The sequence below is a fragment of the Camelus dromedarius genome, chromosome 14 (genome assembly GCF_036321535.1).
Source record: "Camelus dromedarius isolate mCamDro1 chromosome 14, mCamDro1.pat, whole genome shotgun sequence".
In the NCBI taxonomy this organism is placed as follows: Eukaryota; Metazoa; Chordata; class Mammalia; order Artiodactyla; family Camelidae; genus Camelus; species Camelus dromedarius.
Window position 1 is genome coordinate 49,532,943 of NC_087449.1, and position 27,493 is coordinate 49,560,435.

At 37.4% G+C, this 27,493-nt stretch overlaps 1 protein-coding gene and 1 non-coding gene across 21 annotated transcripts in view; both read left to right on the forward strand.

Moving 5' to 3' along the window:
* Positions 1-27,493, forward strand: part of PUM1 (pumilio RNA binding family member 1) — a 117,345-nt gene that overhangs the window by 82,816 nt on the left and 7,036 nt on the right. For 15 of the 20 annotated variants that reach the window (XM_031464553.2, XM_031464566.2, XM_031464554.2 and 12 more), the window contains 7 exons: positions 732-968; positions 13,184-13,451; positions 14,746-14,875; positions 16,804-16,938; positions 20,238-20,375; positions 22,844-22,969; positions 24,324-24,445. In XM_031464553.2, the coding sequence (XP_031320413.1) occupies positions 732-968; positions 13,184-13,451; positions 14,746-14,875; positions 16,804-16,938; positions 20,238-20,375; positions 22,844-22,969; positions 24,324-24,445 (1,156 nt within the window). The remainder of the gene's footprint in view (positions 1-731; positions 969-13,183; positions 13,452-14,745; positions 14,876-16,803; positions 16,939-20,237; positions 20,376-22,843; positions 22,970-24,323; positions 24,446-27,493) is intronic. The other 5 variants (XM_064493831.1, XM_031464555.2, XM_031464558.2 and 2 more) reach the window with 3 other exon arrangements.
* Positions 17,842-17,926, forward strand: LOC116157027 (small nucleolar RNA SNORD103/SNORD85). Its single transcript, XR_004140989.1, has one exon. It is a non-coding gene; the product is annotated as a small nucleolar RNA SNORD103/SNORD85 (small nucleolar RNA).

The window sequence follows — 27,493 nt, forward strand, 5'->3', positions numbered from 1 at the left end:
AAGATCACAGCGTAGTGTTCTCCACAATCTGCAGGCCTTAAAGAGTCATGAGTTTTCTCCAGTCTTTTGAGAAGAATTAAGGTGGATATTATGGAAAAGTGGGAGGAAGGAAATTAGACTAAGATATTGTTTAATGTTTTGATGGGAGAAGAAAAGCAGGAAAGTAGTAAGGTAAACAGTGGGATAATTGCAGTGTTTTATAAAACAATGTGATCTCAAAACAAGGGTTTATTTGAGAGAAAGTATTTTAAATTGGAACTGGGGGCTAGTAGTAACTCTTGATTGAACCCATTGAGAAACTAGGCTTTCATACATAAGTCTTGTGCAGTGGGGCAATACCCCATTCACAGATCTTTTTTCTACTCCATTTTTCTATTAGAACCTGTGGGTTGATGAAAGGCATTCTTTTCTAGCCCATTTTCTTTCACCTTTTCCATAAATTATGTGGCCGTCAGAGGTTTTTAACCCACCCCTACCCCATAATATGTGACACAGAAGGAAGGAAAGTTTAGCATACGTGTGATGGTTTGAACAGGAGTTTCATGTTCCTGAGCCATGTCCTCTTTATTACTCTCCCTGCCCCTAGAACTGCCACATGAACAGTTAGGTTGTCTCTGCTGACAAATTTGCGGTGGTAAGGAGTCTGGATCAAAGTCTTAGGAACAGGACACTGGGCTTGTTCTTCGAAGAACAGGCCTGTTCTTATCTGCATTGTTTTAATTCCATTTTAGTTGCAAACTCCAACACTGGCAGTGGCTCCCGCCGTGACTCCCTGACTGGCAGCAGTGACCTTTATAAGAGGACATCGAGCAGCTTGACCCCCATTGGACACAGTTTTTATAACGGCCTTAGCTTTTCCTCCTCTCCTGGACCCGTGGGCATGCCTCTCCCTAGTCAGGGACCAGGACATTCACAGACACCACCTCCTTCCCTCTCTTCACATGGATCCTCTTCAAGCTTAAACCTGGGTAAGAACCATTACTCTAACACCACCTTGAACTCTAGAAATCTCTTGCCACTGATGACATTAGAAGTACTTTGCATAAGCAAAGGACGATCCCTTTATCCTAGACGTGTCCTGGGTGTTCTGTGCCTTCCTGAAGTGCCTCATGTTACTTAGGCTGTACCTAGGTACTAGATAGCACAGCAGCTTGTATATTAAAGTTTGGGCACATCCCTGTATATTCACTTCAGCTTTAGTGTGAACATCTTATTTGGCTACATGTGAGAGTCTTTCATTATAAACACAGTACAGGTGCATTTTAAGTAAAGCTGGAAAACACAGAGACGTAGAGAAAAAGAATGTATTCACCTATTATCACCACTGGAATACCACAGTTAATATTTAGCCTTATTTTTCAGACTGCCTACCCCCATGTGTATGTTTGATATCTTTTCCACATAAAACATTTTATTTTAAAAATTTTATCACATTGTTTAAAAAATATTTGTATATGTACTCTTAAACTACATATTATGCTAATGAGTATAGATGTGTATTTCCCAATTATGTGCTTAGCTTGTTATATGTATGGGATTTTTAAAATGTTAACATTTAGATCCTGGAAAAACAAGGAGGGAAAAGAGGATCCTAAGCAGCAGGCTATAAGAATGAAAAGAAACTTGTATTAACACTTTGGGTGGCAAATTTTTAAATCTTTCAAAAGATGGAAGGTGGTACACATTCCTCCAGTTATTTATCAAGGTTGGATTTTGAAGTACTGAATAATTTCATAGATGGGGAAAGTTGAGGCACAGAAGTAGAGTGACACTTTTGAGAGCTAATGAGGTTGCTGTTAATAGTTACTCTGTGATGATAGGCCTACATCAGGACCATCCTGGGAAATTTCATGCATGGCTGCTGTGCCTAGAAGATTCTGGCTTTTAAACCTTTTATTTATTATTATTTTTTAAATCAAAGCTTTGTTTTTTAGAGCAGTTTTAGGTTCATAGCAAAATTGAAGGGAGAGTACAGAGATTTCCCCTATACCCTCTGACCCACACATGCATAACCCCCCCCCCCCCCAATCAGCATCTCCTACCAGAGTGGTGCCTTTGTTAGAATTGATGAAGCTGCAGTGACACGCCATTATCATCTAAAGTCCATAGTTTACATGGACTTTTTTGTTTTTTAACCAGCAAGATTAAAAGTTGCTTTATGGAAGTGAGGACTGATTAAAACAAATAGTATACTTTCATTTGGAAAGAGAAAGCCTGGGAAATGACTTATAAAAATCAAAAAATGTTTGGAAGGGGATAGGGTAATATAGTTATTACTTTAGAATGAAGGGTGCTATCCCTGAGTTTGAGAGACAAGTTTTAAGGCAGAACTACACATCTATATGTGTATATAGACATTTGAGTATGTATGCATGTGGGTCCTAAATTTCACATGGTAAGAACTATAGTTGTAAAACTCATTGTCTCAGGTTATATATGGACGTTACTTCAAAGTGTAGGGAAATTCCAAATTGTTAAGTCCATGTTGGATAGTTAAGGAATAGAGTCTATTATACAACAGTGTTTCCTTGTGACAGAATGCCTGACTTTAGACTGAAGGTTAATGCAAAATTACAAAAAGGAGATGAAAGTCCCAGTTTAGTGTGTAGATGGAAGAAACTAACACTTAACTGAATAGTTATTACCTTCTATTTTGGGTGGCTTTCGGTTCTGTACATATCACTCTGGAAGGTATGGTTTATGCCGATGATACAGAAGTGAGGGAACTGACTTAAATATCTTGCTTATTAGGTCTTGTCATATCTGACCAGATAGAGAGTCACACCTTTATGACTCCAAAGCATGCAATATCAGTGTATATATAACACCTCTCACATAATGTGCCAAGGGTATCTTTTAAACCAGTGCATTATCACATCCAGAAATCTTACCATTCAATTCCTTGTTTTAAACATTTTAACTGTGTCAGCAAATACTGAATAGTAAACAAACTAAATCTGCAAAAAGTTTTTTTTTGATGAAGAGCCAGATAGTAGATAATTTAGGTTTGCAGGTCAGATGGTCTGTGTAAGTGAATATTCAACTCTGCTGTAGAAGTGTAAAAGCAACCCCAAGCAAAATGAAAATGAGCATGTAGCTATCTTCCAATGAAACTTCATTTACAAAAATAAGTGGCAGGCCAGATTTGTCCTGTGGGCTGTAGCTTGCCAACCCCTGAACTAAAGCTGTGGCTCTTGGTGTTTGAAAATGGAGCTGGAAACATTACTTGTATGCATGGTGCCTTTCCTCTTTCCAATATATCAGCAATTTAATAAAATACTTAGTAATTTATGTTTCCACTGTGAAGGAGGAACTAACTATTCGTGTGAATTATTTCCTATTTTAGTTTTATTTTTAACATACCTTCCCTTTTTAAAAATTTTACTTTGCTTAAGGGATTTAGATGTATGTATTTGCATTGGGCTTCCATTGTTGCATGTACCACACTAATCATACATGCCATTCCCTTGGAACTTTGTGTCTTGGTTGGTAGAGCTTTGCCTCAGCTCAGCCTGTTTCCTTGAGAAAAGGATTCTTTTATGCTTTAGTCTTAACCTAGAGAAAATAGAGGTGTGGTACTTGGTTCTAACAGTGTCTATACAAAAGCCTTAATGACATAGAAATGTAATCTATCTACCTCCCTTCCCTCCCCTCCCCTCCCCAATTGAAGAATAATTGACTTAACAATATCATATTAGTTTCAGGTGTACAACACAGTGATTCAGTATTTTTCTACATTACAAAATGATCACCACATAAGTCTAGTTATCGTCTGTCACCAAGAAAACATAACATTTCTTTACCAAATCTATATTGGGCCACTCCTATTATAGCTTCTACTGTTAATACTACACTGCTGCCACCAACCATCAGTTCTCATTATCACTAACAACCGAACTAAGCATTCATTCGTTGTGCTCAATCATTGTGTTAAATACTCAAATAGTGCTGTTCTACACAGGGAAACTAAAACTCAGCATGGGTTAATGCCTTTCATAATACCCCGTAGCTAGTAAGTGTTTGAATGCACACTCTAGCCTATATCTCTGTTATCTCAGTGTAGATCTTTTCTTCGTGATACCATTTTCACACTTCCTTCCACTGGACAGACGTGTTGGGATGCTCTAAAATTTTAAAGATCAGTGACCTGCATAGTTATTTTTCTCATTATTTATTCAGTAATCACTTGTTGAGTGCCTACCACAAACTCTTCAATGCTTTTTCCTTACCTGTTGTTTAAAGATCAGACTTCTATGTTTAAAAAACAACTTTATTGAGTTGTATCTTACATATCATAAAATTCCCATGTCAAGTATACAATTCAGTGGTTTTTAGTAACTCTCTATTGTATAACCATTATCATAAATCAGTTTGGGAATATTTTCAGTACCCTCTGTAAGAATCCTTGACCATTTACAGCTAATCCCCATTTACACTCTTAGCTCCAGTCAACCACTGATCTACTTTGTTTTTAAATTCTCACTTTCTGGACATTTCATATAAATGGAACCATACAGTATGTCACCTCTTTTGTTTGGCTTCTTTTCCTTCAAATGTTTTTGAGATTTCATTCATGATGTAGTATGTGCCAGTCATTTGTTCCATTTTATTGCTGAATTGTCTTCCATTATGGATATACCATATTTTGTCTAATCATTCACAGTTGAAGGATATTTGTTGGTTTTAGTTTTTGGCAGTTAGATATAATGCTGCTGTGAACATTTACATGCAAATCTTTCTGTGAATACATGTTTTCATTTCTCTAGAAGTTGAATTGCTGAATTGAAAGTTTCATATTTTGAGAAACCGTCAGACTGTTTTGCAATTGGAGGCATCATTTATATTCCCGCTGGCAATGTGTACGGATTCTAATTTCTCTGCATACTCACCAACATTGTTCTTACTTGTCTTACATAATACAGCTTTTTCAGTGGGCATGAAATGATTGTCATAGTGGTTTTAATTTCTATTTCCCTAATGACTAATGATGTAGAACATCTTTTTATATGCTCATTACTATTCATATATCTTTGGTGAAATGTCTGCTCATTTTTTGCCCATATTTGGATGTGTGTTGTCTTCTTATTATTGAGTTGTAAGAGTTCCGTATGTATTCTGGATACAAGTCCTTCATCAAGTATGTGTTTTGCATATATGTATCTTCCGGTCTTTGGCATGTCTTTTTATTTTTAAACTTTTTTTTTTTTTTTTAAGTGTGGTAGTTTTCAATTTTGATGAGGTCCAGTTTATCATGCTTTCTGGTATAGAAATCTTTGCCCAACTTGAGGTCTTAAAGATTTTCACCTATGTTTTGTTCCAAAAATTTTATTATTTTAATTCTTAAAGTCTGTTGATCCATTTTGAATTAATTTTGTGTATTGCATGAGGTGATGGTTCATCTTTTTGCATGGTCTGTTTTCCCCAGCAAAGTCTAAAAATTTTTAGTGTATAGGTCTTACATGTCTTTTGTTAAAATAGTTCCTACATATTTTATTTTTCTTATGCTATGGTGAATGGAATTCCAGTTTTGTCTTTGGATTGTTTGTTGCTTGTTTATAGACATACAGTATACAATTCTGTATGTTGGTCTAATATTCTGCAAATCTGATGTACTTATTTCTTAGTTTTAATAGTTCTGGGTGGGTTCCTTAGGATTTTTTATATATAGGGTCATGTCACCTGCAAATAAAGACAGTTTTTGCAGTCTGGGTGCCTTTTATTTCTTTTTCTTGCCTGACTGCTCTGGCTAGAACCTCCAGTACTACGTTAAATAGAATAGATGAGAACACACATCCTTGCCTCACCCCTGATCTTGGGGATAAAGTTTTGTTCCTCTTTTACTTCTAAGTATGATCATTGTAGGTTTTTCGTAGATGCCTTTTATCAGGTTAAGTTCCCTTCTATTCCAAGTTTAAGAGTTTTGTCATGAATGGGTTTTGGATTTTGTTAAATGCTGTTTCTGCATTTATTGATGATCTTGTGGTTTTTATTCTTTATCCTGTGTCTGTGGTTTGTTACATGAATTCTTGGATGTTAATCCAGCTTTGCTTTCCAGGGATAAATCCCACTTGGTCATAATCAGATTTAGTTGGTTAATATTTTTGTTGAGGATTCTTGCATTTTCATGATATATTCATGAATGATATCTGTCATTTTCCTTTCTTGTGATGTCTTTGTTTTACTTGTTATCTTGATGATACTGACCTTACAACACAGATTGGGAAAAGTACCTTTTCCCTCTATTTTCTGGAGGAGTTTGTGGAATATTGGTATTATTTCTTTAAACATTTGATAAAATTCAGCAGTGAAGTCATCCTGGCCTGGGTGTTTACTTGTGGGAAGATGTTTAATTCTTCAATTTTTTTGTTTTATGGGCTCAGATTTTCCATTTCTTCCTGAGTAAGTTTTGAGAATTTGTGACTTTCTAGGAATCTGTCCATTTTATCTTAAGTTGTCAAATTTGTTGGCATAAGGTGGTAATTTTTTAAAACATGAAGTCTCCTGCTTGTTTTTTCTTAATTCTCTTCCCCATCTCTTCCATACTTAAATATATACACATGCAAGTGCATGTTTAGTTATATTTCTCAATTTCAAAGTATTCTAATAATTATTAATATTGTCTAATATTACTAACATGTGCATCTGTATTGGTCATTTGTGGGTAAGGTAAAGTCTATAAGCACTCACATATACCCACAGTATCCATCTGTAATAAATTCTACCTCCTATCACAAGAAAAAGAATAAGCTATGTGGATATGTGTCCCAAAAGTCTGATTCTTACCTTAATGATTTTGTGTCCTGCCTATCCATAGATCTCTCCATCCTACAGCCACCCCCTCCCCATTTCCTGAAATGCTTACTTCTTCATTCTTACAGTTTTCTTCCTAGATCTCAGATTGTGCCATTTTAAACTCTAAGCATCAAGAAGTAGCAGGTATACTTATACACTTACTGTGCACATGATTGACAACCTCCAGCCTTTTCATGTGCCCTGAAAGAGAAGTATTGAGCTTGTTGAATCCTACAGTGTTGCAGTACAGTAAAAAAGAACTCAGAAGTTCATAATCTGTCAATGGCAAAGGAGTGCAAACATTTAGTTTTATCATCATGGTAGAATTCCTATCTTCTTAAATTTGATTCTTCTTGTCCTTTAAATTCAAGGTTGTATGTACCTTTAGTCCTTTAAGGAAAGCAAAGATCAAACACAAAATGGTTTTCTCTGTCCCTGGCTGAACTGCAGTAGATGTTTCTAATTTATTGTCCAACAATCTGCACCAGTTTCAGGTTGTGTAGTAGTCATGTGTGTGCCTTTAGGCACTTCTCCATTCTAAATGGAAATGCAGTATTTTGTGATTGTTCACCTAATTCTCTGAAGTGACTTGTCATCTGTAAAACTAACCATGTAAAAATTAAATAACTTTGGATTCAGTATTATGCACTAGAGACAATTACTTTTAGGTTATTTTAATTTAGGGCTACCTGGCTGTGGAGTGGATTGGGGAAAACATGTTTTTTAAATGTTCTAGTGAGCAGCATTACCTCTGCCTATATTAAATACAGAGCCAGATGTTGGGGGCCTTGGGAATTTTTCTTTAAAAGGCAAAGAAGGCAGGCATTGATTAGATCCATGAGTACAGAAGGCAAAACTAGATAAAGGAAAGCATTCCACATAGCAAGGAGACAGAATACTAGAGGGCTAGAGATACTAGAAAATCTTTTGTGTAAAATAACTGAAACATATCTTAATTTATCATGGTATATTTTTGCCACCCATTTACTTTTAATGTTATGTGTCTTTATTGTTTTAAAAAACTTAAAAATTAAAAAATTTTTTTTTGTTTGGGGGAGCTAATTAGGTTTATCTATTTATTTATTAGTTTTGGTGGAGGTACTGGTAATTGAACCCAGGACCTTGTGCATGCTAGGCATGCACTCTACCACTGCACTGTATCCTCCCCCCCATTATTTTTAAAGTGAGTTTCTTGTAGACAACATATAATTGGGTTACTTTTTTTTCCCACTCTGATCATCTCTTTAATTGTTGCAGTTAGACCATTGACATTCAAAATGATTATTGATAAAGCTGGATGGATATTTGTCATATTTATTGTTTTCTATGTTTTCTTTGTTCCTGTTTTTGTCTTTCACTCTTTTTCTGCCGTGTGTGTGTGTGTGTGTGTGTGTGTGTGTGTGTGTGTGTGTGTGTGTGTGTGTGTGTGTGTGTGTGTGTGTGTGTGTGTGTGTGTGTTTCGTTGTTGTTTGATTGTTTTTTAAACAGAGGTACTGGGGATTGAACCCAGGACCTTATATGCATGATAAGCATGTGTTTTGCCACTGAGCTATTTCCCTCCCCCTGCCCTTTGTGATTTTCATTGAACATTTTGTATGATTCCATTTTCTTTCCTTTCATAACATATCAGTTATACTACTGCTTTTTTTTTTTTTTTTTTTAAAGTTTTTTAGTGGTTGCCTTAGGGTCATACATGTTTATAGTTAATCCAGGTCTACTTCTGAGTGAAACTATACCACTTCACATGTAGTGTGAGTACTTTATAACAACAGAATAATCCTTTTCTTCCCATGCCTTGTGTCATTGCTTTTATTCATTTCTGCTATGTGTAAGCATATGCATAGATACGATATAAACATTAGCATACATAATTGAATACATTGTGGGCATTATTTGAGCAGACTTACCTGTCAGATCCATTAAGAATAAAAGAAATAAAAGTTTTTCTTTTACCTTCACTTCTTACTTTTTTGCTACTCTTTTCTTTGTGTAAGTCTGTTTCTGGCTTGTATTATTTATACTTCTCTTTAAAGAACTTCTTTTGACATTTCTTGCAGGGCACATCGACTGGCAACAAATTCTATTAATTTTTGTTTTCCTGAGGTAGTCTTTATTTCTCCTTCACTTGTGAAGGATAATTTTGCAGGATACAGATTTCTAGGTTGGTGGGTTTTTTTTCTCTCAAAACTCTAAATATTACACTCTTCTCTCTCCTTGCTTTTCATGCTTTTTTGGAAATTGGATGTATTTGTTTGCTTCTCTGTAGGTAACGTGTTTTTTCCCTTCTGATTTCTTTCACTTTTTTTCTTTGTTTTTTGATTTTCTTAATTTGAAAATGATAGAGCTGTTGGGTTTTTTTTTTTTTTAGCTTTATCTTGCTTAATGTTCCCTGCCCTTCCTGGATCTGTGGTTTGGTGTCTGATATTAATTTTAGGAATTAGTCATGATTGCTCTGTTCCTTTCTCTCCTCCTGATATTCCCACCGTGTCTATGTTAACACCTTTTGTAGTTGTCCCACAGTCTTTGGATATTCTGTTCTGAATTTTTGGGTCTTGGTTCTCTTTCTTTTTTGGCTTTCCTGGATTCTATCGATAGATCCTTTAGGTTAGAGATTCTTTCCTCATCTGTGTCCAGTCTACTAATGAGCCCATCAGAGACATTCTTCATTTTGTTTGCAGTGTTTTTTATCACTAGCATTTCTTTTTGGTTCGTTCTTAGATTTCTGTCCCTCTGTTTACATTACCCATCTGTTCTTGTATGCTGTCTGCTTTATTTATTAGCACTCGTAGCATATTAATCATAATTGTTAAAAGTTTCCAGTCCGACAATTTTAACATACGTGTTTCTGGTTGGTTGCGCTTTCTCTTCAGATTTTTTTTTTTTTGGCCTGTTGGTATGCCTTGCAGTTTATTTTTAATAGCCATGCCTGATATACTGAGTGAAAGGAACTGCTGTAAATAGGTTTTTAGTAATGCAGTGGTAAGGTGTGGGGGAAGGGAAATGTGCTGTAAAAATATAATTAGGCCTCAGTCTTTTAGTGAGCCTATGCTTCTGGACTGTCAACTTCACAAGTGTTTCTTAGGTTTTTTTTCCTCCTCCCTTTGGTGGGACAGGATGGTTTGAGTAGGCTACAGTTGTGTATTTCCCTTCTCTCAGTAAGTTAGTTTCTGATAATAACCCAGCAGGTTAGGCGCTGGTTAACTAGTTTCCCCAGAGGGCAGGCTTTGGTAAGAATAGAGTGTTCTGGCATATTTCACAGTTCTTTTTCTCTTTGCCCTTCTAGAAGCCTAAGGAAATTTTTCTTATATTTATTGTGGGACCTGGTTGAGTTCCTGTACATCTCACAGTGTTGTGGGGATTGCCCTATGACTGGATTCCCTGAAGTTTTTGACTGTCAGAGTCGTCCACACTGAGCCTGTTAACAATTTGTCAATTACAGTCCTGGTTTTCCTAGTCTGGTACTGGTTCTGGTGGTGATTTCTGATTGAGTCCCTGCTCTGGTGAGTTGTGATGACTTGTATTTGCACATCTGTCTCTCCAGTATGGGGGCAGTGGTTTGCTTTTATGGATCTGAGAAGAATTACTGATTTTTCAGTCTGCTCAGCTTTTTTACTTGTTGTTTAGGATGGAGTGGCAACTTACATGTAGAATGGGAAACCCTCACGTACTATTTAAACAGAGAACATTTATGCCTTTAATTTCTGTGGAAATGTTGTCATAGGACACAGCTCTGTGAAACCCACCACTGTCAAAATATTGTAGAAAACTTTGTGAAATCACTAGGAGGGTCTCTGAGGCCCTGTATGAAATGTTCCTTTTAAAATGTTGCAAATTCAAAAATTTTCAGGGGCTACCTCCAGGGGTATGGTACTTTGGGTACGAGTACCTGTAGGTGTGTGAACTACAGTGAACTGGAAAACACATTCTGCATATTCCGTTTAAAGGAGATTCAGTCTACGAATACCAGTGGTCTGTTTGCCAGGTACCTTTTCAAAAATAACCAGAAAACCGCATTTTAATGCATAAATGTACTTTAACCATTGCTTTTGTTTGAAGAAAAATTATTTGTCCTAAGCAAAATATTCCTGTGAACTGTCAGTTTGCCATTTATAATATGGTACCTGGGAAAATTCCTTTTTCAGATTTGTATACTTCCTTTCTCAATAACGAAAGCTGTGTTGTGTGTGTGTGTGTGTGCGCGCGCGCGCACGCGCGCGCCTGTGTATGCTGTCTAGCATGCAAGGAGACCAGAGCCAAAAATCAAAACTTCAGTGCAGATGTATAAATCTTTTATTATAGGCTCTACTCATTATTCACCCCAGACTTTTGTGTTATGGATTAGTCAGTATGCTTTTGGCCACAGTAGCAGAAAATCCAACTAATAATGGCTTAAACAATAAGTACATTTATTGGTTCCTATTACTATAAGTATAGAGGTAAGGCAGTGCCCCAGGTTGGCTCCCATCTTTTAGACTTGTCACCAAAGACCTGGCTATACCTTCCGTGTTAATTTGGATGTTTGTCAGGCCTTGTAGAAGTTTGGTTTTGTTGACTTGTTACTTTTCCCTAAGTGCCTTTGTTAGTGGCCACTTAAATTGCTTTCACAGCTTCGTGTGTTTGCGCCCTTCCTTCTTCTCACTGCAGTCCTTGCTGTTATGGCACTCTCCTAGTACCTACTGATCTACCTGAGTACCACCTCTTTACCTGTTTCTCCCCAGTCTTAAAACAAGGAAGAATGGTTTCTGAAGTGGAATAAAGAGCAGCCATATGGCTACTGTTCTCTTTTCTTACAAACCTTCTCTCTTCCTTTCCTTACAGAAGTGTTTTCCATTTGGATTAAGAAATATGTGCAATTTTGACAAGAATAACAGTGTCCTTTAGAACAAGAAAACTGGAGATAACTGAGTCTGAAAATGAGTCTTATAGTTGCAAGGGCAGTAACTAGAGTCAAGAATTCTGTGACAAAGTCTGGCCATGATAATTTTGGGTTTTCTATCTTTGGACAAGCATTTCACCTCTTTGGACCTTAATTTTCTGTTATATAAGTTCTGGGAATTTAAAAACTCCATTTCCATAATGCCAGTAAGAAGTTGATGGAACGTGTGTATAAAATACTTCTACCATAGAGCCTGGCATAGGACAGATGCTCAGTAAAGTGGGGGTTTTTTGTTGCTTTTTTTTTTTTTTAAATTTAACATTGAGTCGTTTTCCTTTTGGTTCCATTGCTTTCATTAAGACCCAGACCTTTGAAGCTAGCCCATAGAATTCTGTGGAGAAATCAAAGCTGGGTATCTTTTTGTAGCTACCATTAAACTCCAAACCAGACATTCATTAAAACTCTGTAGAAGTTAATGGGGTAGGCAGTTCATGTTGGGTGACTTTTCTCTTGGATCCTGAATTGTTACTCATCCATGCTGTTTATGGTTTATGAGGTATTTCTTACATTCTTGGCAGTGTAGCAATGGGGAAAAACATACAAAAAAGACTTCACATCCTTTTTATAGTGGAATCTAAAGCTTAAAAAAATCCTAGTATTGTTAAAAAAGAATATTGAAAATATATACTCATTATAATTTTTTATTCTATTTTACCTTTTGATAAGCCTCTCAGTCTTCCACTTTATCTGTCTAGGGATTCACAATTACTATTCCCTTGTCATCAGTTAAAACAGCAGTATCAGTGGCCTGAAAGTTGTTGCCACGGTGGTGACTGCAGGCTCTGTCTCAATAGAAGGTGTTGAGTGCTACCCATTCCTGAAGAAGAACTTGAAAACCTTCCATTTCAAAGCATATGTCCTTTTCCTCTGCCCCTTATGTCTAATTCTTGGCCTGGGGTGCCTTAGTGATTTTCAGACTTCTATTTAGTGGCAAAGCTATGCCTTCAAAGCTTTTTGGAGAGCTCACTATATAAAACAGACTAATCTGGGTACCCTGATTTTTTTTTTTTTTTTTTTTTGAGAGAGGGTTTCAAATGGGAGTGGAAATTGTTCACTGATGGCAGAAATCTCCACAGAGCTCAGAGTGGAAAACCATGGACGTCTCTGTGCATTGTCTTCTGATTCCTGGTGCTCAGGTGTTGGTTCACATGGCAGGAACTTTCTCCATCATTTTACTTACTAAGGGCTACACTAACTATTGCTCCGTTATTGCTAGCAGCCTCCTATCAGTGGTTAATAGCATTCCCCTCTCAATTTTTGTGCAAAGGTTTTCTTCTAAGTTGGTGAGTTGGCTTTATTAAAGTCATGGCATCAATAGAATTAAATCTTAACACAAAAGCAACAGAATTGAAAAATCAGAGATGCAAGCTTTCATGTATGGGATGCTTTTTCCTCTCTTGAACAAAGTTCCTTAAGAAGAATGAGTCTTGAGTTCTCCTGTTCTGTAACCAACAGGAGGACTTACAAATGGCAGTGGAAGATACATCTCTGCTGCTCCAGGCGCTGAAGCCAAGTACCGCAGCGCGAGCAGTGCCTCCAGCCTCTTCAGCCCCAGCAGCACCCTTTTTTCTTCCTCTCGTTTGCGATATGGAATGTCTGATGTCATGCCCTCTGGCAGGAGCAGGCTTTTGGAAGATTTTCGAAATAACCGGTATCCCAATTTACAACTGCGAGAGATAGCTGGACATATAATGGAGTTTTCCCAAGACCAGCATGGGTCCAGGTGAGGACTTGGCTTTGGCACTTAAGGTAACTGAAATCTTAATGTTTTAAATTCCATGCCTCAGAAAAAGGTATACATTACGTAAATTACTGTAAAATAATTGAAACAAAGTTTGCCTTTTAGTATGTTTCCTATTATTTATTTCAGAGGAATGTGGATATGAGGGTCACCAGATATACAAGTGATTGAGAATAGTCATTTAGTAATCTGGATCACACCCGTAAACCTTTTTACCTTTCTGAAGAGTAAGCTAGTGTTCCTAATTCATGAGAACCTCACCAGGATATCATAATTTAAGAAAAACAGAAACACTGACACAGAGACATGTGTACACTTTTGCTACTTTAATTACTGTTAAGAATCTTGCTCTCAAAGAGACACTATTCAAATGCAAGTTTGGATCTCTGTGCTCAGGAGTCAGATGGCGCTACCCCTTTGTTCCAGTCTGTAGAAGTGGGAGTCCGCGTGGAGGTCAGAGAGAAGACACTGCTATAACACAGAATTTAGCTTGGGTTACCCTTCCCTGTTTGGACTTTGGAGAATAAGGTCCTGGTCCTGGGGAACAAGCGAAATTATGGTGACATCATCCATCCTTCTCTTATTTATTCCCCCCCCCCCCCCCCCCCGTGGCTATTCCACGGAAACAGTTTCCAAGGAAGCTTCCTCTTTTTTAAAGTTCTGCCAGCTTGCTGCAGGGCAAGGATTTCTCATATTTGGATCCTAAAGGCCATATTGAGAGACAGGTTTTTTCTAATTTGATCACCTGAGCTAAAAAAGGCAGACTGAATAGCTACTACTTCAAGAAGACACTGCGCATATGTAACAGCTATTCCACATCATTAATGAATATGTCCTACTTTATATGAATATGAGTTAAAGCCTGTAGGACCACAGACTTTGAGTTTGTTGATATGGGACTGATTTGTAAAAGGAAGAAGTCAGGTAGAGTTCTCTGTGTTGTACCTGCCTTTACCCTCTTTTCCAGCACCCCTGTTTCCTCTCCCTTTTAACCCCACACATAAAACAGTTTTGTATATATGTCTTACTGTGATGAAATATACTAAAATTTAAATACACTTCTGAAAGGTCAGTTACTTAGGGGATACATCACAGTATAGCTTTTTCTCCTTTTCAGTAACTCTTAAGTGAGCTCAAGTGATTTAAACACTAGTGTGTGTGTATGTGTAGATATGCACACATACATGTAGTTTCAGAACTGATACATTGTATAAATTGAGCTAATCTTTATAGACTTTCCAAATGCTGTGATTGCCCTTTTTACTTTGTACTTCAGATTCATTCAGCTGAAACTCGAGCGTGCCACACCAGCTGAGCGCCAGCTTGTCTTCAATGAAATCCTCCAGGCCGCTTACCAGCTGATGGTGGATGTATTTGGAAATTACGTCATTCAGAAGTTCTTTGAAGTAAGCCTTTTGTTCTTTCTATTCTCTGACTTTAGAGAATCTCCATAGCATTTTGATTTTCATTAGCTGTTTTTAGAATTGCAGTCTCATTCCAGTCCTCAAAATGAAGGGTGTGGTCTTTTTGAAGCCTGTTTTTAAATGTTTCTCCAATTCATTAGCAGAAGTGCATTATTTAAATACCCAAGCAGATGATGCTGGTGTATTTTAGAAATGTGTTTGGAGAACCTTGTCCCTTTTTAGGATCCAGCACATTATTTCTGATTGCTAAAATAGTTTCACTAAACGTGTCAAATTTGGAGAAAAAAAATCCTTGTAAGATAATTTTAGCATAATGGCAGTAAAGTTTTCTGAAAATTAAGTTTTAAAAAAGGATTCCTCACGGGGCTGCAGGTATAGCTTAGTGGTGGAGTGTGTGCGTGGTGTGCACAAGGTCCTAGGTTCAATACCCCGTACCTCCATTAAAAATAAAAACGATTCCTAGAGAATTATCTTTGAACACAAACTAGTGGTTTTCATCATAAGCCACAGTCAGGAGGATTGTTAATGTTGCTTCTTGGGTGCTCTTTCAGCCTTGGTTCCTTAGTGCTCCTCCATTAATGTCCACTCTTGTTATTATTGTCCTTGGAAAGGGTTAATGAGATTATTGGATTAGTATCTGTTGCCTCTTCTAAACTAAAATGTCAGAAAGGCAGGGATTTTTGCTCCATTGAAGCCATAGTGCACTGGTATTAACAACCCCAATATAAATCCAGAAAGGAATGAAACATTGAGATGAAAATTTTGGTTCAAGGGGAAAATGCTGGAACCCTGCACACTACCTGCCCTCAGCTAAAGAAATTTGTAAACTTCTTACATTTTATTTTGTTTGATTTGTGTGAAGATTTTTAAAAAGTGGCTCACTCACAGCCTGTATCTTCCCAGCTTTTCTCACAAAGAATCAAATTCTTTGATTTGAATTCTCAAGCTGTGGATTAAGAAACCAACCTAAATATGACTCTTGTAATTTTGATTTTAAAATTTTTTTACTGCCATTTTGTTACAGGTACAAAATACAGAGATCTCCAACTTGAGGTTAAGGCAGCTAGAGGTGGCTGAGTGAACAGTGGATTAGAACAATGTGATTTGGGACAAGCTAGAGAACTTCTCTGACTTAGAGAACGTTTCTGGACTAAGGTCTCTTGTGTGGAAAATGAGTGGGTTGAGCAAGCTGATTATTCATGAAGTCTCTTCTAGCCTCAATTTTGCTATTAGAAATAAAAAGCCAGGGATGGAAAAACATTCTAGGAAGAGTTAACACTGTGCAGCCTTACTTTTGATTGTACTAACTTTTCCCCGATTCTCTTGACTTGTATAAATAGACAGTATCAGTTCTTAGAGTAATGTAGGGCAGTATATTCAGAACAGAATGTGCACGTGTGCTTTGGCTTAAACTTCATGTTGGTAAGACAACTTTTCAACTCATGGACCACTGACGCCTGGAGTGATGTAGATTTGCTGCATGATGTTCTTGAATCTTTCTCAGACATTGTCTAAAGACTTAATAAACAATGTCTCCTACATTGTATTACTGTTTTTAGAGTAAATATAAAGGTTCTTGTAATTAATGGCATACAGATACATTAAATAGAATTGATGAATTAAGGGCAGCTTTGAGAAATTGCGTATTTATTTAGCAGATACTTATAGTGAAACTACTGTTGGAAAGCTGAGAAGTTTTTTTTTTTTTTAACATTAAAAAGGGTTTCTCAGAGGCTGAGAACTACTGACTTGAAGAAACAAAGGCTTTTTCAACAAAAGGTTTAGTTCATCATAGGTGACAGGGCTAAAAGAGGTATGCCAGTGGTTGATACAGAATAATGAATGCTTTGCTTTCTCTGGTTTCTTTCTTTCTACCTAAGTAATGGTGTTCACCCACACATTATGTCTAGTTTGGCAGCCTTGAACAGAAGCTGGCTTTGGCAGAACGAATTCGTGGCCATGTCCTGTCATTAGCACTGCAGATGTATGGCTGTCGTGTTATCCAGAAAGCTCTTGAGTTTATTCCCTCAGACCAGCAGGTAATTGTAAGTTTCCCCTTTAACTTTTCTCTTGGTGTTTGATGTTTCTCCATAGTACACGTGGTGAACTTTGTAAATTTGTCAGTCCTTGGTTTTCCTTTTAACGTTTTTCGTTGGTGCTTGTGGCTGCCTTTCTGTGCATGGCAAGCATGAACTATTCAATTAATTTTGTAAGTTTATAGTGGATCAACTGTCTTGTGTTAAAACCAGTGGTTTCAAACACTTCTCTCTGACCAGAACTTAGTCTTTAGTAGGTGCAATTTTAGAGGTGGATTTTTTGTTTTGCAAGAGTTGAAGCGGGTGAAATACTAGTAAGTTGTCATTTTCTTCCACCTGAATTGACCACTCCAATAAACCAAACTTTTACCCAACCTACCTTCCATTTTTCTTTATTTGCACCCCTCTTACTCATTTATTCCCCCATCATTTCCTGAATGAGTGCCTACCAAGGGCAGCACCTGGCCTGGCACGTTGACCTGGTGCCACTCTGTGCCAGACATCAGCATAGATGACCGAGACCAGAGCACGGCGTGGGGAAGAGGGAAGCAATGGTGAGCACATGGGAGCACGTGCCCGAGTCTTTGAGGGGAGGCTTTGCAGGAGGAGAAGTCCAGGCTAGGAGTTAGACAGGAAAAAAGGGACAGAAATCTGAACTGTTGGGTGCTGTGAGTGGGAGCTGACACAGAAAGCACTCTAAGAGGCCCAGGGCCTCAAAAAAGTCACAGAGCCGATCTGGCCAGCTCCACACCAGCCACAGGACCCGGGAAGGCAGACAAGCCCGGAGGCAGGTCTGTTGCAGGTGTGTTTGTGCTGAGCAGTGCTGTGAGTCTTGGGGCGCTTCTGATCTGAACCCTCAGCCTTTGGGCTCTGAACTCCCTCAGCCCTTCTCCATGGAAGGGATGGCCATGGTCTGGCAATGATGAGCTACTTGCCCTCACTGAGAACAGAGTTCGGTAATGAGAATCTTTGTTATGGACTCAGGTTCTGAGCCAGACGAGGCACCTACCTCCTCCAGTTCAAAACAAAACACAACAGAGCACCTCACTGGTGTAGCGTTGGCAGTTGAAGGCTGGGGAGTCCAAAGTCCTTATGGTGTGGGACTCAGATAGACGTGTTAAGATGCTAGTGAAGGGTCGGGGGGAATGTTGGAGACGCACAGCTGGTTTGGAGTTTACTCATTCAGTGCCCAGTACTGGAGATGCAGCGGTCATAAGAGGATGTTGTATATAAGTAATTAGAATCAAGGATGAGGTTACTACTTTGGTTTCTTCTAATGTTCAGATCATTACCCATTTAAATTTTCCCTGGGGTGTTCAGGGATGAAAATTTTATGGCTGAATCTTTCCTCTTTAGTTCTGTTTCTTTTGAACATGGAATTTTCTTCCTTTCTTGACCATAATGCCCACTTACTGAACACAAGCAGGATCATTACAGTTTCCCAGGTATTTCCCCCATCTTTGGCATCTCTCATTATTATGATGAATTATTGATTTTTGTCTCTAGCTTTTCACATTTTACTGTTTTTTGTTTTCTGATAGTATAGCTACATTGTAGTAGGTTTTTTAATTTTAAATCTCCCTTCCCTTTTCCCTGGGTATTGTTCTTTCTACCCTATATTTCTGTATATATTTTCCTGGTTTGGTTTCTCTGTGGTATCTTGTTCTAGGTCTAAACTGCTCTTCCTGGCATGAGTAATTTACTGTTTCCAGATGTAAGTGTATTTTAGGTGACATTAACTCATCTCCTGTGGAGTTTTTACCTCTTTGGGCTCAAGAAAATATTCAGGAAAGCCACCCCCCTTTATTTTGATTATTAGACGTGTTCCTTGTGTTTACCTTTATGATACGCATCATTCTCTATTTATCATTCCCATAATTATATTTCCATAATAAATGATTCTTTTCTGTCATTTGAATAAATGCTTCAGGAAACTTTCCTGAGTCTATTGTCTTTTGCTTGTTTAGTCCCTGGCATTGTAACTTTGAATTTCTTTAATTAAAAAAATCTCATAGTTGCTTTGACATATTTACCATCCCAGGGATTTCAGACTTTACATTTGTAAATATTACCATTTTAAACTGGCTTGAAGTCTTCTGCCATAAATATAGAGTTAGCACAGTGGAGCTGATGTACAGAGACTGGATACAGCAAGGAAATTGGGCAGCAGGTGCCAGGGCCCAGCTGTGGTGCAGGTATTCAACTTGAAGCTACCAGGGACCTGATGCAGCAGGCTTTTGGCATGGGGTCCAATCAGCATCCCAACTTCTCTCTTTCTATACCCTTGTCACCTCCAGCCATTACACACACACACACACACACACACACACACACACACACACACACACACACACACACACACACACACACACACACACACACACACACACACACACACACACACACACACACACACACTCTTTCTCTCTTTCACTCACTCAGCGACTGAGTGTCTAGCCTTCTGTATTTCCCTCAGTTGGACACTTTTCATTAATTTAACTGAGAGTACTATTCTGGCTGATGCTGTAGTCACTCTAGCCCAGTGGAAAGATTATGTTGTTCATAGCCCTGGGCTAGAATTCTGATCCAGTCACTGTCTATAGTTGTAAATACATTATTTAAGTCCTCTCAGACTCAATTTCTTCTTATATATATGTAGAGGTGCTGTGCAGGGCAATATATAGTTGACAGATAGTTTGCTGGCATGGTCTGTTTTGCCACACACGGGCCAGATTGCCTAGATTTGAATCACAGCAGTCTAGGCCTGAGATCTTAAGTCAGCTCATTTGTCTGTGCCTTGATTTCCTCATCTGTAGTAGTGTCCACTGCATGGGATTGTTAGGCAGATTCAGTGAGTCACAGCATGTTAAGCACCTAGAATTGTGCCTAGCTTATAGTAAGCTGTAGATTAATTACTGTCTTTATTAATAATACATACTTTACAGGGTTGTCATGGTAAAAACATGATGAATTGTATGCGAAATTCTCTAATGCCGTGTATTTGATTGATACAGACTCCTTTTTATTTGAAAATGTCTGTATTTTTGGGGTTAGTTTCCAGAGGTCTTTTGCAAGTTGAAGAACTTTTTAAATGACTGGTTACTGTTACAGGAAATTTGCTAACACATGGAAAAACTCCAGTCCTCATTTATTACCGGGTTATCAGAGTGCCACAGCTGAGTTTTCCCACTCTCATTGTCATGAATATTCCCTGCTCAGTGCTTTTGTGTTTGGTAAGGAGAGCGTTGACTGTCCAGGTGTTTGCTCTCTGTGATTCTGGTGGTGCTTTCTTTCCTTATCTCCAATAGAATGAGATGGTTCGGGAACTAGATGGCCACGTCCTGAAGTGTGTGAAAGATCAGAATGGCAATCACGTGGTTCAGAAGTGCATTGAGTGTGTGCAGCCCCAGTCTTTGCAGTTTATCATTGATGCATTTAAGGGTCAGGTAAGTAACTCAGGAAAGAAATATAGGAAACAAATCTGTGTGTTTCCATTGTGAGCAGAGAACGGGATGGGATTTATGGAGTGTTCTCACGTGCTTAGTGTATTTCAGACTGCAGCAAATAGCAGTCCTATTCAGTGGTGTCAGGTGCCTAGCTCTATGCACCCAAGTCTTCCCTTAACTGTGACTAATATAGATGTCTGCTCTTGTTGGCATGAGTCAGTGCCATCAGAGTTATGATTAAATTTCATATTTGAAGAATGAGTTTTTTCCTGTGGTTAAGTACTGTTTATCTTGATATTTAAAATTTTTTAATCATGTTTTAAAATTCAAGTCATTTGCAGTACTAATCTTACAGGTCATGTGTGATTATTTCTTGAAAATAACAAGGTGCTTCTTAATTTTAGGGGATGGGATCCTGATCCAGTGATCAGGATCGTTTGAACTCCTAAGTGGCCACACAACCAAAGAGAGCGTCTAATTTCTCCTATTATGTATCATAAGAGCTGGTCTGCTTTTAGCACTGGCTTCCAGGCACAGTTGATATTTTCTCATACCATAATTTTTCCAGATTGTCCCCTAAATTGGCTATTATCATTTATTTCCTTTGGCAAAAAACAACCTTCTCCTAGTCTCCTTACGGTAGGTGGGACAAAAGAGTAAAATACATCTCCTTCTTGGGTGTGTGAAATTTTTTTTTTAAAGAAAAGGGGGGAAATATGAAATACCAAGTAGATTTTGAGGTGTAATTGTGTTTACTAGATCAGAATGGGATTTTAGAGTTGTTTAGGCCTTGGGGTTTGCTCAATTATGGCAGTTGTTAAGTGGATTACCAACATTAACCTGTGGGTAATTGGGATTTTCTGAGTTAATGAAAAAGAGTAGATATGTGTGCTTTAAAATTAAGATATTACATTTATCAACATACACAATAAAGAAAGTAAAAGGATTAAGCCATTGAATGGGAGAGTTTTCAAAACAGAAACTGCCAGTGAATTGATAACCAGAATATAAGAGAATATAAAAATAAAAGGAACAATAGAGATCAATGCAAAAATGGACCAGAGTCATGAATAGACAGGAGAAAAATGAATTGCCAGTAGACATATGAAAAAATAATTCATTAGTAATCAGGAAAACGCAAAATAAGACCACAAATGATAGGCTATTTTCTGCCCATGGGTTGCTCTGTATTGGCAGGGATGTGGATCTTATATTCTGCTGGTGGGAATGGATGTTCACTCACCCATTTTGGAAAATAATTTAGTATCTTTCAAAGTTCAACATTTGTATTTCTTGTGACCTAGCACTCCTGTCCAAGGAATATACCTGGTGAAATGCTTTCTCATGTACACCATGAGATGTACTTAGGCATGTTTAAAGCAGCATTATTCTCCTAAAAAGTAAAGACTAAGTAATCCACATGTCCATCAGGATAGGATTAGACCCTGCCCCCCCACCCCCCACCCCAGCCAAAGCAAACAAAAACCAAACAAATTTCTCAACACTACACAGATACCCAGAGTAAATGACAGAAGACCACGGCATTCTGAGTAAATATTTGAAACATAGTGTTGAGTGAAATAAGTTAAGTTGTTCCACACTGTGAGTGTTCAGCATTTTTATAAAGCTAAAATTGAGCAGAACCATGCAGTATATTAAGTATACAATTGTACACATGAAGCTATGTGTATAAAGCACTTGGTGCCGTGACTGACACTTGGTAAACGTCTAATAAGTGTCAGCTACTGTTACTGTTCTTATCATTATTGTCATCATTCTTGCTAACAGATTTGAGGTGCAGGTTTCTCCAGGTTATCACCTGGGAAGGGCAGAATGGAGACTGAGGGTCTGGAGCTGAAGCCTGTGTGCCTGTCTTGCTCCAGACTCAACAAAAGAGGATGCTTTTCTTGCTTATTCCTGGGAAACATCCCAACTCAGTTTAGAATGTTGCAATGTGGTTATGTGAAAGCATTCAGGTTTTGATCTCACTCCTTTTTCTGGTTTTAAACTCGTCCTTTGACGCTGTGGGCTCTTAGCAAGTGTGTTTTTCATGACCTTGACTAATTCTGTAGTTCCTTTGTAAGCTTTTTGGGAAAGTCTCTTTTGGGTCTGAATTTATGTACATCTGTGAATTCCTAGAACGCGTTTAAGAAATGAGTTTACACACACATGTATACCTACATACCTTATTATTTGTAGAGAGAACTCAAGTGCCATATTTGTAATTTGGGCTTTGGAGTCACACTAGGAAGCAAAATCCTGACTCTGTCTTTTACTGTCTGTATGACCATAAACACATTATGTAAACTTCTAGGAGCGTAAATTTTCTCATCTATATACTGAGAATAGCCACGAGTCTCTCTCAAGGTCATTGTGAAGATTAATGGAATTATGTATATAAATAATACTGAAGCATGGAAAGTGGCAACCATCATTTTTGGCTTTCTTGTTGTGTTGGTCTGTTCTAGGTGTTTGCTTTATCCACACATCCTTATGGCTGCCGAGTGATTCAGAGGATCCTGGAGCATTGTCTCCCTGACCAGACACTCCCTATATTAGAGGAGCTTCACCAGCACACAGAGCAACTTGTACAGGTAGTGGAGTTGCCAGTAAAGTAACTGCAAACAGCTGTGGGCTTGTATGTTTTCTCAGCACAGGTACTTATTTCAGAAGAGGGTGATGTGTTAAAAATGCCCATTAAAGTGCTCTGGGCAAGTTTTCATTTATGCCTGGTTCATGTTTTATGAATATGGGTAATGAATAGACCCTGAACTTGTAGTCAAGAGGTCTGCCTCTAATTTGTCAAGAGATCTGTCAGGAACTGTCAGAAGCCAGAGCTCTGCCATGAATTAAGCTGGCTGTGGCCACTTAGGCCATTTGGTCTGTGTTTCAGTTTCATCATTGCAAATAAACTAAATGAATTATTTGATTTCTTCTTTCTAGTTTTCATACTTTGCTTCTACTAAAATTTTCTCCTATATCATACTATTTGAATACTTTCTACATATAGTATGTTGTCCTGAAGCAATTTTTTAGTGCTTATTGCTTGTTTTGGTGGGAGATAAGAGTTTATAAATGTATTAAATACTCATTGTAGCAAAAATGGAAAGTACAGAAAATAACAAGAAAACGAAAGAAATTATCCTATCACCCAAAAGCAAACACATTTGGCATAGGCGCTTTGAAAAAATAAAAGGGATTATTTGTACAGTCTCAATTTTTTTACCTGTTACGAATAAATATTTTTGCTTCCAGAATTCTTTACCCACATGTATTAATTCTCTCAAAGCATTTTTCACTTTACTAGCTTGTATTTTTTGGGGGGCAGAGGTAATGAAGTTTGTTTTAATGGAGGTCCTGGGCATTGAACCCAGGACCTTGTGTGTGCTAAGCATGTGCTCTACCACACCAGTTGAGCTATAAACACTCCATCCCCCCTACATCCCCACTCCCCCAGCATTTTTCTTTAGATGAATCTCTACCGTATGCTTGTGATGTTATTTAATTAGGTGTTGTCTTTGTTGGACGTAGTGTTTCTGGTTTTTCTTTGTTAAAGACAAGTGCAGAAATTCATTTGTACATTTGTGTTAGAAAACTAGCTCTTTATTCCCATCTACTTTCTTTTCTTCTTCCTTTTTTTTTTTTTTTTTTTTTTTTAATGAGAGGAGGCCTAGTTTTTGTGTGTAGTACTTTAGAAGGATCTAAGTAGGACCTTTGGCCATAAATATAGAAACATTCCACTGTTTAGTAATAATGTGTTCTTGTTTTGTAATGATGGGTTAAGTTGTCACTATGTATCCATTTTTAAAATTCTTAACTGTTCATTAGTATTGGGTAAGCCATCATGGTGCTACAGGAAAATAGGTGTTCATTAGATGTAAGGATTTAGGTAACACAGAACTTGTTTATACATAAATTTTAAAATTTCTATTGTTATTTCTCAAACAGGATCAGTATGGAAATTATGTAATCCAACATGTATTGGAGCATGGTCGTCCTGAGGATAAGAGTAAAATTGTAGCAGAAATCCGAGGCAATGTTCTTGTATTGAGTCAGCACAAATTTGCAAGGTATGTGCTTTGAATTTTAGGAACAGTTTTCCAGAAGAGAGGATTAAATAGTATTTCAGGTCTAGACAAAGAATGGATTTTCAACTCACTCTCTCTCTTTTTTTTAATGTTTATTTTCCTCAAAGTATACACAGCTTAAAAAATCAAAGAGTTCTACAAAGTATAAAACATAAGAAGTCCCTTATTGAGCTCCTGGTTCCTCCAGAGTCAGCAGCTTTGAAATCTGAAGTATATGTTTCTAAAGCATGTATGTTTTATGCTTTGGTAAACTATGGGTATTTCATTAACTTACTTGTTTGGAATTGTGAAATGCTCTTTACTCAGTTTCCTCTTTGGTGCCTGAATTAAAAGGCAGTGTACCGTATCTATGTATAGATTCTAGTATTCTTTAACTCTCTCTTCCAGTCTTCATGTCATACCAGCTCAAGAATAAAATAGTACATACAGTACAGGAGGAGCCAAGATGGCGGAGTAGAGAGGCTCACAAGCTCGGCCTCTCCCACAAATACACGAAAAATTACATATACAAACCCACTGAATTGCAGAGAACACCTACTGAACTCTGGCAGAGTGTATCTCTCTTCAAAATACAGGAGAGTTCTCACAAAATCCAATAAACAAGAAGTTCATACTGTATAGCACAGGGAACTATATTCAGTATCTCGTAGTACTTATGGTGAAAAAGAATATGTAAACAAATATATGTATGTTCATGTATGACTGAAGCATTATGCTGTACACCAGAAATTGACACAACATTGTAAACTGACTATACTTCAATAAAAATATATACCAAAAAAAAAAAATTAGAAGGCAAAAAAAAAAAAATGTACTATTATTCCCAGGTTGTGAAAGATGTTCTAGGTAGCTTATAAGTACCAGAGAAGGGAGAAATTGATGGCCCTCCAGTAGGTTAGTGGTGTGGTCTTCTGAATAGAGTCTAGTATATCTTTTCGTAGACATAACGTAGTATTTTGTATTTTTGGAATACTTTTCTGGTTTTAGAATAAATTGCAAGGCAGATGTGACTCATACAACCTTGATGTTTTTAAATTGTTGACTTTTAATTTGTGAAATCTTACTACAGCATAGAAAATAGAGAACAATAAAAACACCCATAGATCCAATGTCTCAAAAGCCTAACCATATCAGGGTCACCTCTTAGACTTTGTATTGCTTTTTTGGACATTTGCCAGGACCAGGGAAGTAGGGATCAGAATCTCTTAGGTCTCTTTTTTCGGTCACTGTCCTATTTACTTCCTTGTTCAGTGTATTTAATATCTCACCTTTGAATATAGCATAAGTATTAATATTACAATCGACTTGTAGTCTGATAATGACTGAGTAGCTACTGTGGGCTCAACCCTCCCACAGGTAATGCCTGTAAACTGTGGACAGAACGCCAAAAAACTACCTGAAGGCACTAGACAGTGACCAAGAGCAGGGAAATACTAGAGAGGAGGGTAAGGGAAGTTACTGGTACTTGGAAGAAAGTAATTGCACTGGGGAAATTTCTTTTTTTTTTTTTTTTTTTGGAGATATAATTGGCATGTAGGTTTGAGGAGTACAGTGTATTTGATACATTTATATGTTACAGTATGATTCTGCAGTAGCATTAGCTAGCACTGTTACTGTGCTAATTATCATAATGAGAACCATTAAGATCTAGTCTCTTGGCAACTTTGAAATTTATAATGCAGTAGTGTTGACTGTAATCAAGAATGAAAGTTTTAACCTGTAGGCATTTCCCAGTCTGCTTCCACGCTAGGCTTTTAAATTGGAATAGAAAATCTCCAGTGTTCCCAGAAGTCATACTTTGGGGCATCCGTGAAAATGGGAGTGACAAAATGACAAGGGAAAAATCCTGGAAAGGAAGAGAACTAGGGAGGAGGAGGCCCAAATTTATACTTTCCAAATATCTGGTTGACTCCTGAACTACATTTGCATAGGACAAACTCACCAACTAAGGCAAAAATAATTTTGCTGAGATTTCAGTTGCTGCCTGCTGCATGGGAGAAGTTTGCGGTTAGTTCAGCCAAGTTAACTGCACTAACAAAACAGGGAGTAGGGGAGTAATACTCTTCGGAGGATTATAACAGGATTCAATTTTTATAGTTTGTCATTTGCCATGTCTAGATTATAGGAAAATGTGACCTATACTCAAGAAAAAAGAAAAAATAGACCAATAACCCCAATGAATAATTCCAGACCACCCAGGTTTTAGAGTTAGCAGAGGATTGATTATAAAGCACTTCACAAAGTTATTATATTTTAAAGCATTAGTATTTAAAGTATTTAAAATACTGTATTTTAAAGTATTTTAATTATATTCAAGTATGTAAAGGAAATTACACTCAATGAAAAGAAATGTTAGCAAATTAGAGGCTATTATAAAAACAGTAACATGGAAAGTCTAGAATAGAAAAATACAGTGTGAAATAAATTTCATTGTATAGCTTTTTATTGAGGTATAATCAATTACAGTGCATCAGTTTCTGGTGTACAGCACAATGTCCCAGTCTTGTATATACATACATGTATTCATTTTCATATTTTTTTTCCATTAAAGGTTTTACTGCAAGATATTGAGCATAGTTCCCTGTGCTATACAAAAGAAGCTTCAAAAAAATCTTTATATATAGTAGCTAACATTTGTAAATATCAAACTCCCAAATTTATCCCCTCCCACCCGCTTTCCCCAGTAACCATAAGATTGTTTACTAAGTCTGAGTGTCTGTTTCTGTTTTGTAGGTGAGTTCTTAGTGTCTTTTTTTTTTTTTTTTTTTAAAGATTCCACATATGAGTGATACATGGTAATTTTCTTTCTCTTTCTGGCTTACTTCACTTAGAATGACGATCTGTAGGTCCATCATGTTGCTGCAAATGGCATTACTTTATTCAGTGTATGGCTTTAATAGCAGATTAGAGATAACTAGAAGAAAGAGCCAATAAATTTGAAAATACAACAGAAACAAACCAATGAAACAGAGTAGTTGAGTTTTTTCCTGACATTTTTGATGGTGACCCAGAATACAAAGTAACTTTTTC